Below are 15,358 nucleotides of genomic sequence, written 5' to 3'. Positions count from 1 at the left end.
AAGTGTCTTGACCAACAGCAAGTATGACAGTCGAGCAAAACACACAGGGCTGGGTATTGGCATGGATAACCCGATTCGATATTGATTTTCTCTCGATTGAATTAGCATGCACTATTTTTTGAAGTGCTGACTTTATTAAAAAAAAAAAAAAAAAAAAAAGCCATGCATGAAGAACATTAATATAAAACATAACTTTCAGTAACTATTTAAAAATTTGTCTAGTGACTGCAGGTTTTGCTTCTTAAATGTCATTCTATGCTCATGCATTTGTTATGATTGGTAATGAAAATTTAACATCAGTATTTGCAAGATGTTGAACAAAATATCATTGCTCTTTTTTATATAAAAAAAAAAAAATAAATAAACTACACAAATTTTCAGAGCACTGCACTCATTCAAAATTCACCAAAATATACCAAATATGTATTGCCATAATCAGAGTCCACAACACATTTGGGGGGGGGGGGTTCCCTTGATTTATACAGTGCAATGGCATCTACTTTATACAACATCTATCTTGCAAATATAATCAAATATTGCTTCTTAGATATGGATAGTCACTAACCTATTTGTGTGTTATGAATCTCACTGTAGACACCCTTTAACTATTAGCCAAACTGATTCCCCTATTGGACATTTAAAATAATAATTAGTTGAAATTAAAGACACAGCTGGAAGACAAGTCTTACTAAAATTCTATACATTACACATTTTCAGTTGCTCACGTGTAGCAGTCACATTTATCAGTCTTGAAAATGTGTCCTCACAGTTCCTCTTCAGAGAGAAAGGAAGCATTTTAAAATGAAGATCTAGAGCCGATGCTTACTGACAACAGTATTGGATGAATAAAACAAAAAAGACAAAGAACAAGCCATCATCAGAATCAGAATCAGCTTCATTGGCCAAGTATATGTACACATACAAGGAATTGGACTCCGGTTTTACCTAGTATTGTCCCTGATGCTGTGAGATTGACTTAAGTGTTCATGAGAGTGATGGCCGGAGGAAAGAAACTGTTCACATGTCTGGTAGTTTTGGCGTACAGTGCTCTGTAGCGCCTACCAGAGGGAAGAAGTTGAAAAAGGTTGTAACCAGGGTGTGATGGATCTGCAATGATGTTTTCTGCCCGTTTCCTGACTCGAGATCTGTATAAGTCTTGAATGGAGGGCAGATCAACACCAATGATTTTTTCTGCAATCCTGACTGTCCGTTGAAGTCTGTTCCTGTCCTGTTTTGTGGCTGAGCCAAACCAGACTGTGATAGATGAACAGAGAACAGACTGGATTACTGCAGAGTAAAATTGGATGAGCAGCTCCTGAGGCAGGTTGAACTTCCTGAGCTGGCGCAGGAAGTACAACCTCTGCTGGGCCTTTTTAACAATTGTGTTTATGTTTAGTTCCCACTTTAGGTCCTGGGAAATTGTGGATCCCAGAAACCTAAAAGTTTTCCACAGCAGACACAATGCTGTTGAGTAGTGTGAGAGGGGGCAGCACTGGGGGGCTCCTCCTGAAGTCCACTGTCATCTCCACAGTTATGACTGACAGTGTCACTAATTTGATCCTTGTGAAGTAGGTTCATAAGATGTACCACATCAGCTATTTTCTGCATATGCTCACTTTGGTATTGCAGGTTTCTCCGAAACTTGCCACCGCTTCTTCTGCCATGTGAGGTGCCACGCAAACTTTTTCCATTGTAGTAATTCAGCTAGCCACGTGCTTAAAGAGGAGCAAAGTTTATTGGACTTGCCAACACACAAACTTGTGCTGTTCCATCACGTGACCACATCAATTACATTGGAAATGCTAGAAAGTTATTGGAACAGCCAGGCAACCATCTCCGCAGTTCTGCATACAGGCAGCGAGGTGGCTCCCAGTGTGACTAGCATGCAGTGCTCATCTGCAATACATCTGCCACAGGTGCCCAGTTATTTTAAATGTAGTGACACATGATTATCACGTAGGAATCTGCTGCCCAGTTGTCGCAAGTTAGGGCGACGGTCTCCACTAACCTGAGAGACGAGAAGATGCTTTGTTTAGGATCTTCATAAAGCTTAGGTAAAATAAATTCACTCATTTGCTTTCTGGTTGGTATAATATACAGAAGTTCCAAAACTGGAATCATTTGTTGAAAGCCCTCATTTTCAACAGTGTAGGGTCACTTCTTTACAAATGATAACTGCTATAGATTGCTTTGTACCCAAAAAAATAACCAACGGAAGCTTAGAGCTAAATGCCAGCTGTAGCGTAGATTGTTTAGGATCTCAGTCAACATCCAAATGTTGAGAGAACGTTTATGTGTGATGTTAGGAGAAATGATTCCTCAAACTTTTGTTAAATTCCGAGTTGCACAGCTTAAAACAGCCTTACTTTTATCCAGCTGTTCTTTACCAACACACTGCTTGAATATGACACCATTTACTGCGAGTTAGTAAAATGCTTTTTTCACAGAAAATAATTGAGTAGGATAGAGACTCAAAAGATTGATCTTGAGACTAAGAATAGATATTGAATTGTTTAAACAAAAAATGATTAATGGGAAAAATGTACATTTTTCCCAAGGCTTAAAGAGAGCTGTACAATGTACATATAGTAGGGTGTAAAAGGTCACTGTCACATGTACAGAGTACAGTGAAATTCTATTGTGCATGTGCTAATCAATGATTGATTGTAAAAGTAGGCCAGTATGAAAGCCAGTTTTACATATAAAAAAAGATCCAGTTTTGATAGTGGCTTACAGGCTCAAAGATGCAAATACTGTCAATATACAAATTACAATCTTTGAACATATTTGAGTTAAGAGGCAACAGTTCAGCCCAACGAAGCTTGCCAATCCTAGTCACCCAGTTACTCCAAAATAACATCACATCAAGTTTTGAAAGTCCTTTAAGTCATACTCTATACCATGTGACTTTGGAACTTATTGTGTGTGTGTGTGTGTGTGTGTGTGTATGTATATGATTTGCCGTGTGAAAAAACAACAACGTTTGTGTGAAATCTACCCTTGACAAGTTTCTGTCTGTGACCTTGCCGCCTTCTTGAAGAGCCGAAAAGTACTAACTAGGATACACCATACTTATTTCTTTGCTAATTTAAAAAATGTATATAATTTCAAATATCTTAATCTGTTTGCTTAAAACTGTAGCCTATACTTTGCAAGCACTCAAAATCCCACAGAAAAATTTGTATGCCAATTCCAGGACTGTATTGTCTTTTTTTTTGTGCATTGATATATAATGTCAAAAAGCACCTAACGGGATTGCCCTGTCTATCTATCCTTGTGAAACTACTCTGCTCTCAGTGGACCAATTTATTGAAATTTGGCACACTTAACTCTTCATTGACATTCGTCAGGAAATTCAATTTTCTTTAAAATATGAGGACAGCACCATGTCACAGTGATCGTGCTACTGCCTCACAGTAAGGAAGCCAGGGTTTACATCTCTGGTCCTCACTGCATGTTCTCCCCAGGTCTATGTGGGTTTCTTCCCACAGTCCAAAGACATGCAGGTTAAGTGGACTGGCAATACTAAATTAACCCCTTATGTGTAAAATGGATTGGCCCCCTGTACAGAGAATTGGGATTGGCTCCAGCATCCTGCAACCCTGATCAGGATTAAGCACGTTGAGAAAACAAAAAAAGTATAGTCTCGTCAAACTCTCCCATCGAGAATCTTTTGTGAATTTCTAAACTAAACTATTTTAAACCAGCGCAGCTTCAGAAATGGATTAATTTAAGATTTTAAAATTTATCCAGAGAGGTCATTATAACTTGTAACGTGGGGGGGCGGGAAATCAGTCAGAAATGTAAAAGAGGAACAACAAAATATACAAGTCAGATTCTGGGAGACTGAGGTGTGTGAAAGGCACACATCTGCTATACCAGCTCACCTCTGCTGCTGCTTTAGGTAACTGTAAAAGCTTTCCATTATGATCTGAAGCAGCCAACAATTTTAGAGATTTCAACTCTGCATCAGGTACTTCATTCAGAAATGTTATGCTTAAGAATTTTAAACTACAGTTAGACAGAGACCCTACACAACCAACAGCTAACATGACATTGAACTGAGGCCATTTTTAACATCACTTGAATTGGAATCGTATGCGAAAGCTATTGGATGACCACAAACCTATTTGGGATGCACATTGTCATATAGTTAAAAAAAGTGCTGTTAAAAAGTATCTATTTAATGCAGTCTACCAATACATTCAATTGTATTCAATTAATCGCTGCTATTTTTCAATGTCAAACTGCCAAATCTGTTCACAGCAAGCTAGCAATAAATAGGGGAAGTGACACTAGCAGAATTTGACAAATGTTTTACATCAGCATTTTCAATCAGACATGAACTTCCACTTTTCTGCCAGAATTCTGAATTTGCACTTCTAAGTGAGAAGATGCAGGCACTGCTCGCACAAGAGTAATCGGGTTCCATGGATTGGTTCCAAGTTTATAAAAATAATAAATAAAAAAAAAATAATAATAAAAAAGTAAGGGTGGTGTATGCAATATATGCCTTTGAGAGAGGGCACCTTTCAAGTTAGCCTTATTTTCTGCATAACAGGCACGGCTTTAGGATGTGGGAGGAGCAGCAGATTATCTACAGAAATAGTAAGATGTATATAGTTTCTTGGCTGTGGCGTAGCATGGCTACATTTGGACTTCTTTAATAGTGGCCTCCTAACTAAAGAAAAACTCCATAAGCTGTTCTTTAAGTAATGTATAAAAGAAACTGAAATTTGAATAGGTTTTAAACATCTGCAAAGGCTAAAATAACCGAAAAGCACTTTAAACTATGTCCTTAATGTGAAAAGGGAATTAAAATGATCATTTGATAGGCCATCAAATACTTCGAGTTAGCTAGATTTTGGCCGCAGGTTGTCTAAACAATAAGTTATATTTCACTAAGAAATGAGGCACATAAATAAGCAAATGACTAGCAGTACAATAAGTAAACCTTACAGATGTACACATCAATCTTTAAGCACTAGTTCATCCTAACTACATACCCACTACACACAAAGTAGAACAGTCTGTCTCACATTTGATTTGGCAGTCAGGGACACAAAAGTTCTCTGCTAAAAGAGCAGACATGCCATACACCCACAACCGATCTTGCTGTATCAGGAAGCCATCGTCTGCTGCACAGCCCCTTCCATTTAATACTTGGATTTGTAAGTTACAGACAGAAACAAGATATTTATACAGCTGTATTCACCAACAACAAATCACAAGTTAACATGTGGAGTCAAGCATAAAAACTGTCCAGAACTGGTTTTAAAAAGACAGGAAATCTCATTTCCCCCTTTCATTAAATGTGCTCAAAAGATGCAATTTAATAGTTATCAAGTCAGTCAACCTGATTCTGGAAGTACTGTAACTGTCCTCCTGCCAACTCCTACACATCTGATAAACCTTTGAGGTTGACTGTAGTACAGAAAAGAACAAAACAAAACAAAAAAACCCACAACCACAACTAATGGCCAAATGTAGGCTAGTGCCCAGCTTTATAAAAGAACAACCATTGTGCCCCCATCAAGTGCAAAACAAAAGAAGATAATGTATGGTAATGTCATTGGTCATGCAAGTCCAATTGGAGAAATCAAGCAGACAACATTAAACCTTTTGCATGGCAAGACCAAAAGGATAAATCTAGAGTGCTTCACTGGGCCCTGAATAGAGGTTGGCTTCAAGTAAACCAGGACTAAAGGATTAATGTTAACAAAAAATATGTTTCTGGTAGTCGCAAGCTTTGTGAACCCAGCTTACTAAATTTTCATAGTGTAACCTTTAATCCCTCTCTCACTCAAAATTGTGTGCGAGATATAAAAGCATCACTAAATTGTTTTTTGCCAGTGTCATCATTTACGTCCAGTGAAAGCCAAGAAAGTAGAATATAATCTTTTAACTTATGGAAAAGGTCTTCAACAACCAACATGAGCTCCTGGCCACCCAAACCAAAAACCATATGAAAATGAATTTCCAACATTACTTGGCTTGCCTTTATTTTGTTAAGTTTTTAAAAACAAGTTGTGTTTATCAAATTAATTCATTCCATTTATAAAAACCATGTTACCTTGACTGCAGTCTAAAGACCAAAACTATACTTTGCAGAAAAATATGGAGCAAAAATGATACACATTATAGACTTTTCAGTTGTATGAAGCATAACATCAGGCAATACAGGCACCTTGTACCTACAAGATGAAGAGCCACGATAAACAGGCATATCCCAAATGTCAACATGTTCCTTCAAGACAGGTCATGTGCCACTAAATTGTTCACTATGGAAATATGTTAAAATTGACTTTTTTTGTTCCAAGTATAATACTTATAACCAAGGAATTCTTGATCCTGTCTGACCCCCTTGAAGTTCTCAAAGGTTACGGCATCACTGATTTTTGCATGGCATAATCAACATCTCAGACTACATCATTCAAATCCTAGCCCCATGTACAGTATATTGGCAAAATAAACAATTCTATCTACTACCGCCATTGTAATGGATTCATTAAAACCGAGATAAAATTGAATCATTAAAACGAAGATAAAAAAAAAAATAACGAACACTATACTATTCCAGTAGAATTTTTTGACTTGCCATCGCTCAGTGTAAAAGAATACAGGACTCGCTACCTCCTGTGTGATGAGAAATCCAATTTCAGCTTTTTTGTATTCCTTTAAATCACAGGCGTCATTGCACAAGAGAAAAAGAGAACATCTTATTTGCATTTAGTAATGCAGAGTAGGGCTCTAGCTACATTAATATGCCCAATGCTAGTAATAGGGCAATTAAAACAGATCAATGGGCTCAGGAGAGCCAACGTAGCATGCAAAATAGCCACATTAAACTACGAGTGTCTGAAGAGCTTGCAACCTATGGCAGAAATAGGACATCTTTCCAGCTAAGAAAATCTGTTTAACACCAAGATCATGAGAAAGTTTAAATCTGACACCAAGAATTAAAGGGAAAGAGTGCAGATTAAAGTATGATCATCTTTTACCAAATATACACTACATAGCCAAACACATCTGGATATCCCTCGAAATTGAGTTTGGGCATTTCATTTACACCAATTTTTAACAAGTGCATAAAATCAAGCACATAGCCATGCAATATCCATTGAGAAACATTGGCAATAGAAGAGGTTGTGCCAACTGTAGAGGAGTTCAGCAATTTTAAAAAGGTAAAGGTGGCATCCTATGACAGTTCCACAAATAAGCATATGAAACTGCTGCTCTGCTCCAGTCAATTGTCAGTGCTATTATTGTGAACTAGCAGCATCTAAAAGCAAAACTCACAAAAGCATATCAGTTTTGTCTTTTGTAATGCCAGTAATTAGTTAAGGCTCCCACTCACCTTTCTATATAGGATGGATTAAGGCTACTAGACTTGTATCAAAGTTTCTGAAGCACACACATTTTAAGAAACTGAATAATACAATTCACAGATGAACACAAGGATTATAGAAATAACTGCTTATATAATCAACACAAGACAGACTAGATCATAGGTTCCCAACCTTTTTTGGGTCGGAGCAAACTTTTTCAAAGAATGATTTGATAGCACCCCCCTTGGGTGAACTACACTCACTATACTATATATTGAAAAACAAAACGACAGATTTTAAAAATTATTTTATAAGAAGATATTAATATTGGTGTATTGCTCAAAGTAGAATTAAAAAAAAACATAATATTAGTGAGACGGCTGAGCTCGGTGTGATGACACTAAATTTTCGATGTTTGGTGCCATTTTTGTCATTAACAATCTTAAATCGCTGCATTCCACTATTGACAATGTTTTGTTTTTTTTTGTTAATAGAATGTTGACCATGCTAAATCCTCTTTCAGCTAAATATGATGATGGGAGACTTGTAGATAGTCTAATTTGTGTTGCCATCAGGGAAAAGTAGTGTTTCTTCCCAATGAAGAGGCGTATCCGCAAGAATTAAAAGATTTGTTGTTTGGTGAAAGTGAAATCAACATACACAAGTGGCAGAGACGTGAAGTGGCTGGCGCATAGTTTTCCAACCCCCTGGCCTGCACTAAGCGAGCAGGGGGCAAAGCCCCCTAGTTTTTAACAAGGGGGCTCTGCCTCCTGCTCGCGTCGCTCGCCTACCCCCGGTGTTTTGAACCCATGCCCGCTGGTCAGCTGTAGTTTCAGACACGCGTTGTAGGAGCTTGCGTTGTTTTGAAGCCGTGCTTGCCCTGCTTCTGCGGTTTGAGACGCGCGTTGTAGGCGTATATCCGTCAGTTGAGCTCGTTCGGTTTGAACCCGTGCCTGTTTTGCCTCCGCAGTTTCAGATGGTGGATAGGAAGTAAAGAACGCATTGTATGGCAAATCACAAAGATTTATTGGAATATCTCTTTATATACAATATTTGTAGTAAAGATGGTTTGTTGTCCTTGAATGATTTTTTCTTGGTATTGGAGTATTTATAACTTTAAGTTTAATGTCAGATGAACGCCGAAACTCATGAGAAGGCTACATAAAGTTGTCCATGTCCAAATACGCGTTCAGAGAGGTATATACCAAATTTGTCCATGGTCTGTGCTTGGGATTTGTTGATTGTCATGGCAAATGCAGGTTTACTGGGAAATTGGCGTCGGCCAAGAGTAAATGGCAATTGAAGGGCAGAACTTGTAAGGTGAATTCTAGGAATTAAAACAGTATTGTCAGTATGTGATCCTGTAAGTATTTTTGCTTCAATAACATTGTCTGTCATGGTGTTGATGACTAAACGTGTACCGTTGCATAAACCCTGTTTAGTATTAACGTTTTTTAATAGCATGACAATTGTTCAGATTTTAAGGTTAAGATTGTGTTGTGGCAATCCGGCTGGGTTAATAGTGTTCAGATATTGTAAAGGGAAATTAAGATGTCCAATGTCGTCTGCAGAATCAATTTTGTCAGTACTTAGAAAGAGGCGGCTTTCTCCAGGTAGTAATGCAATGACTTGGTTATTTATGTGATCAACATCAATATTCTTTGGACGTAATATAGCCCGTCGCGTTAACAGTGGTATCTGGTCTATTGTTTTGGAGGCGTGAGCGCAATTACATTAGTTCTTCCTTGTTTAGCGTTAGTAACATGGATAATGGATTGCACTTCTTGTTAATATGTAGCGTTTTCTATGGTTGAATTGTTAAAAATGTATGACTGTAATGTGATGATTAAGTTATGCTATATAGTCTTCACGTGTGAGGATGACGAACCTTTAATACGGAGTGTTCGTTTATTCTTATTGCCCATCAGGTGTTGTGCCTGTGTCCTGTGTGGTTGCACTGTAAATATTGTATCACTGTAATGTGATTCAAATATGTTGTGGAGTCAGTATTTGTGGGGTTTCTGTAGTAGATCGTGTTTTTGCTTGCAGGTTATTAGAGGTGCGTGGATCATGCATGTGTAGTGTGTTTGCGTACTGTCTGCCGCTTTCCGTACTCCAATTGATTTGTGACCCTTTCTGGACTCCGAAATCTGTCCCGTTTTACTCTGGGGTGGCGTATCATGTTGTGTTTGATTTGTGAACCTTTCTCGACTCCATATTCTGTCCCGTTTTACACTGGGTTTGGGCGCTGTAATCTTGGGCTTGATGGGTGACACCGTGTGGACTCCGTAGTCTGTCCCGTTTCACTCTGGGTCGTGTGTGTGACTCTTCCTTTTTGTGTGCTATGGGCTTTGAGTGGCGCCTGCGTCTGACTCCTCTTTTTTTGTGTGCTATGGGCACGTTGTCTCATTTCTTATTTCTGTTAGTGGAGGGGGGCTTTGTGTCTCGATTCTTATTTATGTTAGTGTGTGTACTCCGTAGTCTGTCCCGTTTCACTCTGGGGCGTGGGTGTGATTCCTCTTTTTTGTGTGCTATGGGCATATCTGGTTTACCATTCTCGTTGGAGGTGGGGCTTTGTGTGCCGCCTGCACACTATGTCTTTTGCGTCCACGGGCAGGTCCCTGCGTCCATATCCGGTTTACCATTCTCATTTAGTAATATGGATAAGTAGGTCCACGTAAGTTTTCCTTTGAATGGGATCTGTAGGTACCCCTCTGTAATTTTAGCTTTACACTTGCTCTGAAGGAATTCCGAAACAATTTGGTATTGATAAAAAACTTCACATATTTATAGTAATGTTTAATGAACCCGTCAAAACATGCATAGTGGACTTGCATGACTTGTGCAAACTTGTAAATATAATGTACCAATACCTACTATTTAATACGGATGGGTCTTTCTTAATAGACATAGATGCCACATGGGCCGGACGGACATCCTTGCCAGGAAAGGAAGAAATGGACTGAGAGAGAGAGAGAGAGATAGAGATAGAGATAGAGATATCGCTAGGGAACTGTTATTCCCCCAGCACACTAGATGGCAGCAATCCCGGATATCCCCACCCAGTGGGAAGCCAGGACGGCATGCCGGGAAATGTAGTCTGGCAGGACAGCCAAGCTGGGGTCACGGGGTGCCGCAAGAGGGCGTTCCAGGGAAACAAGAGCCCTGGCACCGTAAGTACCCAGGAGGGGTCTGTAATAAAAGGGACCGCACTCCCTTACTCAGGCAAGTCGGAGCTGGGCGGTAGAGAGGCAACACTTGACGTGAGGAGGACAGTGCAGTGGTGAGAGAACATATTGTGGAGAGAAAGAGTCAATGTTTTGTGTGTATTGGTGATATTTTTGGAGCTATTTAAATAAAACCTTTTATTTTTTGATAAAAGGACTGTTTTCGCGATTGTGTTTGGGGCTCACCGACGCCAAGGGTTTATCACAAACATTTAGAATAAACTGGTTGAAACATGCGTTCAATGATTTTTAGTATTAATCAAACTTTTCAGCACATTCTTGTGAGTATTGCCCAAGGGAGCAACGGCTGGTCCTCAACGCCCCGTTAATATGTCTTAGAGCAGAAATGCCCCCTTAGATTTCTTTAGCACCCACCAGTGGGCGGTACCACCTCCATTGGGAACCTTAGGACTAGATAGACAACCATAACACAGAAGGGATTGGCTATTTAAAGATCCAATTTATCTTGGCACAGATAAACAGCTTCCCAGCATACATAATGATGAAAAACTCCAAGGCAAGACCCAAAACAAAACTACATGCAAATCTTTTACAATGTAAACCTAATCCTGTTACCACTGATATGATTTGACACATTTTATGAGAAAATGTAAGTAAAACAGTCTATTGAAATGATGACTGCAAAATTGCTAATGCAACTTCTCTATTGTGTTTACCAGTCGAACCTAACATAATTCAAGTAAACAATTGTGATATTTTAAAACTACAATGTGTCCTCCATCCCTATTATTTAAAAACAGGTGCCTTGTGGTTGTGAAGTATTCATAGAAGGAGGAGGAAAATAACACTCAGAAAAATGCCACCAAAGCTTCCACAGAGAACAAAATTTGCAGGCCATAATATATAGCTCTAACAAAGAAAAATAGAATTTTCACAAATACTACTGTGAGATCAAAGCAGAGGATCATTTATACTTTGTCCTGAACAGCTGCAAAGGAGTAATGGTTGTCAAGAATGCCACAGCCACCAGAACTGCCTATTGCTTAAACAATGTGGGGAGGGAAACAAAACACACCACACACACATTTTTGACATTTAATAAGAATGTCAGAACTGAACTTGTTACAGAAACTATTGTCATGATTCTGCTGCAATAAAATAAAAAAGTAAAAACCTACAGAGATCAAAGTCTAAAACTGACTTACCAGAGGTTCTGCCCTTGCTTCGGCACCGTGGTCTCTATGCATACATCCAAAGCAACAAGAGCTGCTGTTTGCATATTACTATCAATAGTATCATTGTTGTCATTCTCTTTATCTGTCAAGTGAAACACACACCAATTAAAATGCAACTCTTCATTACTTAAAACACAGACAACCACTTCCCGAAACATTCTGAACCAAATATATATCTGATGCTCTCTTTCAACCTGCATTTGCCTTTAAACATTAGGTACCTTGCTAATACCATGTTGGACCAAATTTGTTGGACCAAATTTTGCCTTCAGAACGTCCGTAATTCTGGCATAGATACAACAAGGTACTGGAAATATTCCTCAGGGATTATGGTCCATATTAACATGACAGCTTCATGCAGCTGCTCAGATTTGTCAGCTGCACATCCATGATGCAAATCTCCCATTCCACCACATCTCTAAGGTGCTCTATTGGATTGAGATCAGGGGACCGTGGAGACCATTTGAGTATAGTGAAATCATTGTCATGGTCAAGGAACCAATTTGAGATTATCTGAGCTTTGGGAGATGGTGCACCATACAGCTGCAAGTAGCCATCAGAAGATGGGTACACTGCAGTCATAAAGGGACAGGCATGGTCAGCTGCAATACACAAGTAGACTGTGGTATTTAAACAATGGCCAACTGGTACTAAGGGGTCCAAAGTGTGCCAACAAAACATCCCCACATCATTACCCCACCAGCCTGAAGTATTTATAAAAGGTAGGGTGTATCCATGCTTTCATGTTGACACCAAATTCTGACCCTACCACCCAAATGTCAAAGCAGAAATCAAGACCAGACAATGTTTTTCCAGTCTTCTATCGTCCAATTTTGGAAAGCCTATGGGAGTTGGTAGTTTCAGATGCCTGTTCTTAGCCAACAGGAGTGGCAAATGGTGTGGTCTCCTGCTACCGTAGCCCATCTGTATCAAGGTTGGAAGTGTTGTGCATTCAGAGATGCTCTAAAACATACGTTGGTTGTAACGAGTGGTTATTTGAGCTACTGTTGCCTTTCTAACAGCTTGTACCAGTCTGGACAGTCGCTTCTGAACTCAACATGGCATTTTCACCCAGAGAACTGCTGCTCACTGGAAATTTTCCCTTTTTAGGACCATTTTCTGTAAACCCTAGAGACTGTTGTGTTTGAAAATCCCAGCAGATTAGCAGTTTCTGAAATACTAACAGCAGCCCGTCCAGCACGAATAACCATGCCATGTTCTAAGTCACTTATATCACCTTTCTTCCCTACTCTGATACTTGGTTTGAACTTCAGCAGGTCGTCTTGGCAAAGTCTACATGCCTGAATGAATCGAGTTGCTGCCATGTTATCAGCCAATTAGATATTGGTGTTAACAAGTACCTAACATAGTGACCAGTGAGTGTATATCATCCGTGAAACATACTAACCCTAACAAGTGTAGTCACCAAGTAAAAGGACAAAGTTCAGAACTTTGTAAGAAGGTGAAAAACCTTATTCAAAAAACGATCACAACACAAAACCTTAGCCAATACTTAACACAGCTATATTATAACTTGAAAGGAAGAACTTTGGCATCCGCCTTAAGTACTACTGGACTATAATGATTATTTACCTTCGTTATCTTGTTCTTCTTCTTTTATCTCCTCTGGTGACAGTGTGAAGCTATAGTCAATGCTATCATGCACCCAACCTTTCTCAATGTAAAGGCCTGGGATAACATCAGAAAAGAGCCAGTAGCTGCAAAAAAACAAAATACACCAAATTATTAATTTCTGCTGTCAGTGCCGATGTAAATAACACACATATGATGAAAAGAATGTGTACAAAGCAAATGACAAAAGTAAGGATCTAATCTAAATCAAACCAATTACAACAACATTTATATAGCACATTTTCATTCAAATAATGTGGCTCAATTATAATGAATTTGTCCAGTACTAATTGTGTCAGAAAGACATCTGTAATATTTCAAGATGCCCAACTAACTGTAGCCTCAGAACAACATGCAGCAAGAAACCAAAAGACCTGGAAAGCAAGCAAATCGCGCACATAGTCCATGCAGTAATTCAGGATAGTCCTCTAAATATGGAGAGGTGGTCAAAGGACAAGTGTATCATTCCAGTTTGATACTTGAGAACCTTAGGGAATGTGTACACTATGCAATATTCTCATATTACCACATCGAGAGTTCAGGTGTCCTCTCACACTAAACTCACTAGCACTAACAGCCAATAAGTAGCTGCCATACATTACATGATTTTATAGGCTCACTAAAAGGATGGAGACTTTAGAACAATCTCACATGTGACTGCATTACAAAACCTTTTGCTGAGACCTAGTTATTTGTGCAATTTGACATGTGATAAATGTGACACGTGGAAGAAAAACTGGATGGTTCTCTTACAACAACCCAACCAATTTGTCCTTTTCATGGTTCTACAAAATTTTACAGGTATGTGTTTTGGCAAAAGCATAAATGCAGAGTCACTTCCTGATTGCCTGCTGGACATCTCAGATTCAACTCAACCTGGCAGTGCAAGATTAATTTTACTGTTTAAAAAAAAAAAAATAAAAATAAACAACTAAGCCTGTTTGTCTGACGCAAACCAAATGCCTATCTACCTTGCAAGCAGTGATATTATAACAATAAAAGGACTTTCTTGCAAACAAAATTATATATCACAGACAGACAGACAGACAGACTATATAAAAAACTTTGGGTCGAGATGTGATCATCTCAGAGACACTTTGAAGTCCCGGGAGTCTTCTTGCACGTCACGCCCTACTTACAAACAATTGCTCGGAGACACTTTAATGTCCCACGAGACAAGGAAGTGAGACAAAAGGACAGCTGCTGTACAGGCTTTTAAATGATCAATGCACAGCACAACATGCAGATCACGCAGCTCAGTTGCAAGCTACCGTGTGTATAACAATAATGCTAGTACAACATGCAAAAGCTGCACGTTTTGAAGGTCTTTAGCTTTGCCAGATGGACGAAGGACATTTTGCTTAAAACAAGGACATATGTGCAATCTAGTAGTGTGGTGGTCAGCTTACACAATGCAAATCTTCTGGGGTTTGCACTGGGAATGGCCATAGGAAAGGACATTCTTTACTTCACAGCCCACGAAGGATAAAATGTATTTAAAAAACAGAAGAAAAATGTTAAACTTGGCTAAGTTTCTGGTCAGTTTCATGAAGGTTCATATATGGGCTTAAGGATTCAATAAAGGTGCCGGTCAGTGAGGCGTGTGGTTTTGCATGTAAAAGAAAAAGAAACCATAACACTATATAACATAGTAACATTACTTACAAAAATATTACCTAAATAAGTAACTTTTAAAAAGTAATGGTCCTTAGCACTATTGGAACCTGATGAGCTTTCATACTTTGTCAAACTTGTAGTATCTTTACATAGAAATGAAACTACTCAAACAAAGCAAACATCTATTTTGACAAAGTATTCTAGCATTCCACGTTTGTTTGTTTTCTAAAAAGCGTAAATTTATAAATTAAGTCTACAGCATTTATAAACAGTTTGTCGATTTATGTGAAGTTTCCTTTACCTAGAATAAATTAGATTTCTTAAAATTACTGTAATTTAAAAGGAAAACTCCACCCAA

At 38.7% G+C, this 15,358-nt stretch overlaps 1 protein-coding gene across 1 annotated transcript in view; it reads right to left on the bottom strand.

Annotated features, from left to right (window-relative positions):
* The window catches only part of baz1b (bromodomain adjacent to zinc finger domain, 1B), a 54,397-nt gene that overhangs the window by 8,287 nt on the left and 30,752 nt on the right, over positions 1-15,358 (bottom strand). The window contains exons 10-11 of the mRNA XM_028806944.2: positions 13,345-13,469; positions 11,722-11,833 (exon numbers count right to left, since the gene is read on the bottom strand). Coding sequence (XP_028662777.1) covers positions 11,722-11,833; positions 13,345-13,469 — 237 coding nt within the window. The remainder of the gene's footprint in view (positions 1-11,721; positions 11,834-13,344; positions 13,470-15,358) is intronic.

This window comes from Erpetoichthys calabaricus, chromosome 8, assembly GCF_900747795.2.
Source record: "Erpetoichthys calabaricus chromosome 8, fErpCal1.3, whole genome shotgun sequence".
In the NCBI taxonomy this organism is placed as follows: domain Eukaryota; kingdom Metazoa; phylum Chordata; class Cladistia; order Polypteriformes; family Polypteridae; genus Erpetoichthys; species Erpetoichthys calabaricus.
This window is presented reverse-complemented; position numbering and strand designations above follow the sequence as displayed.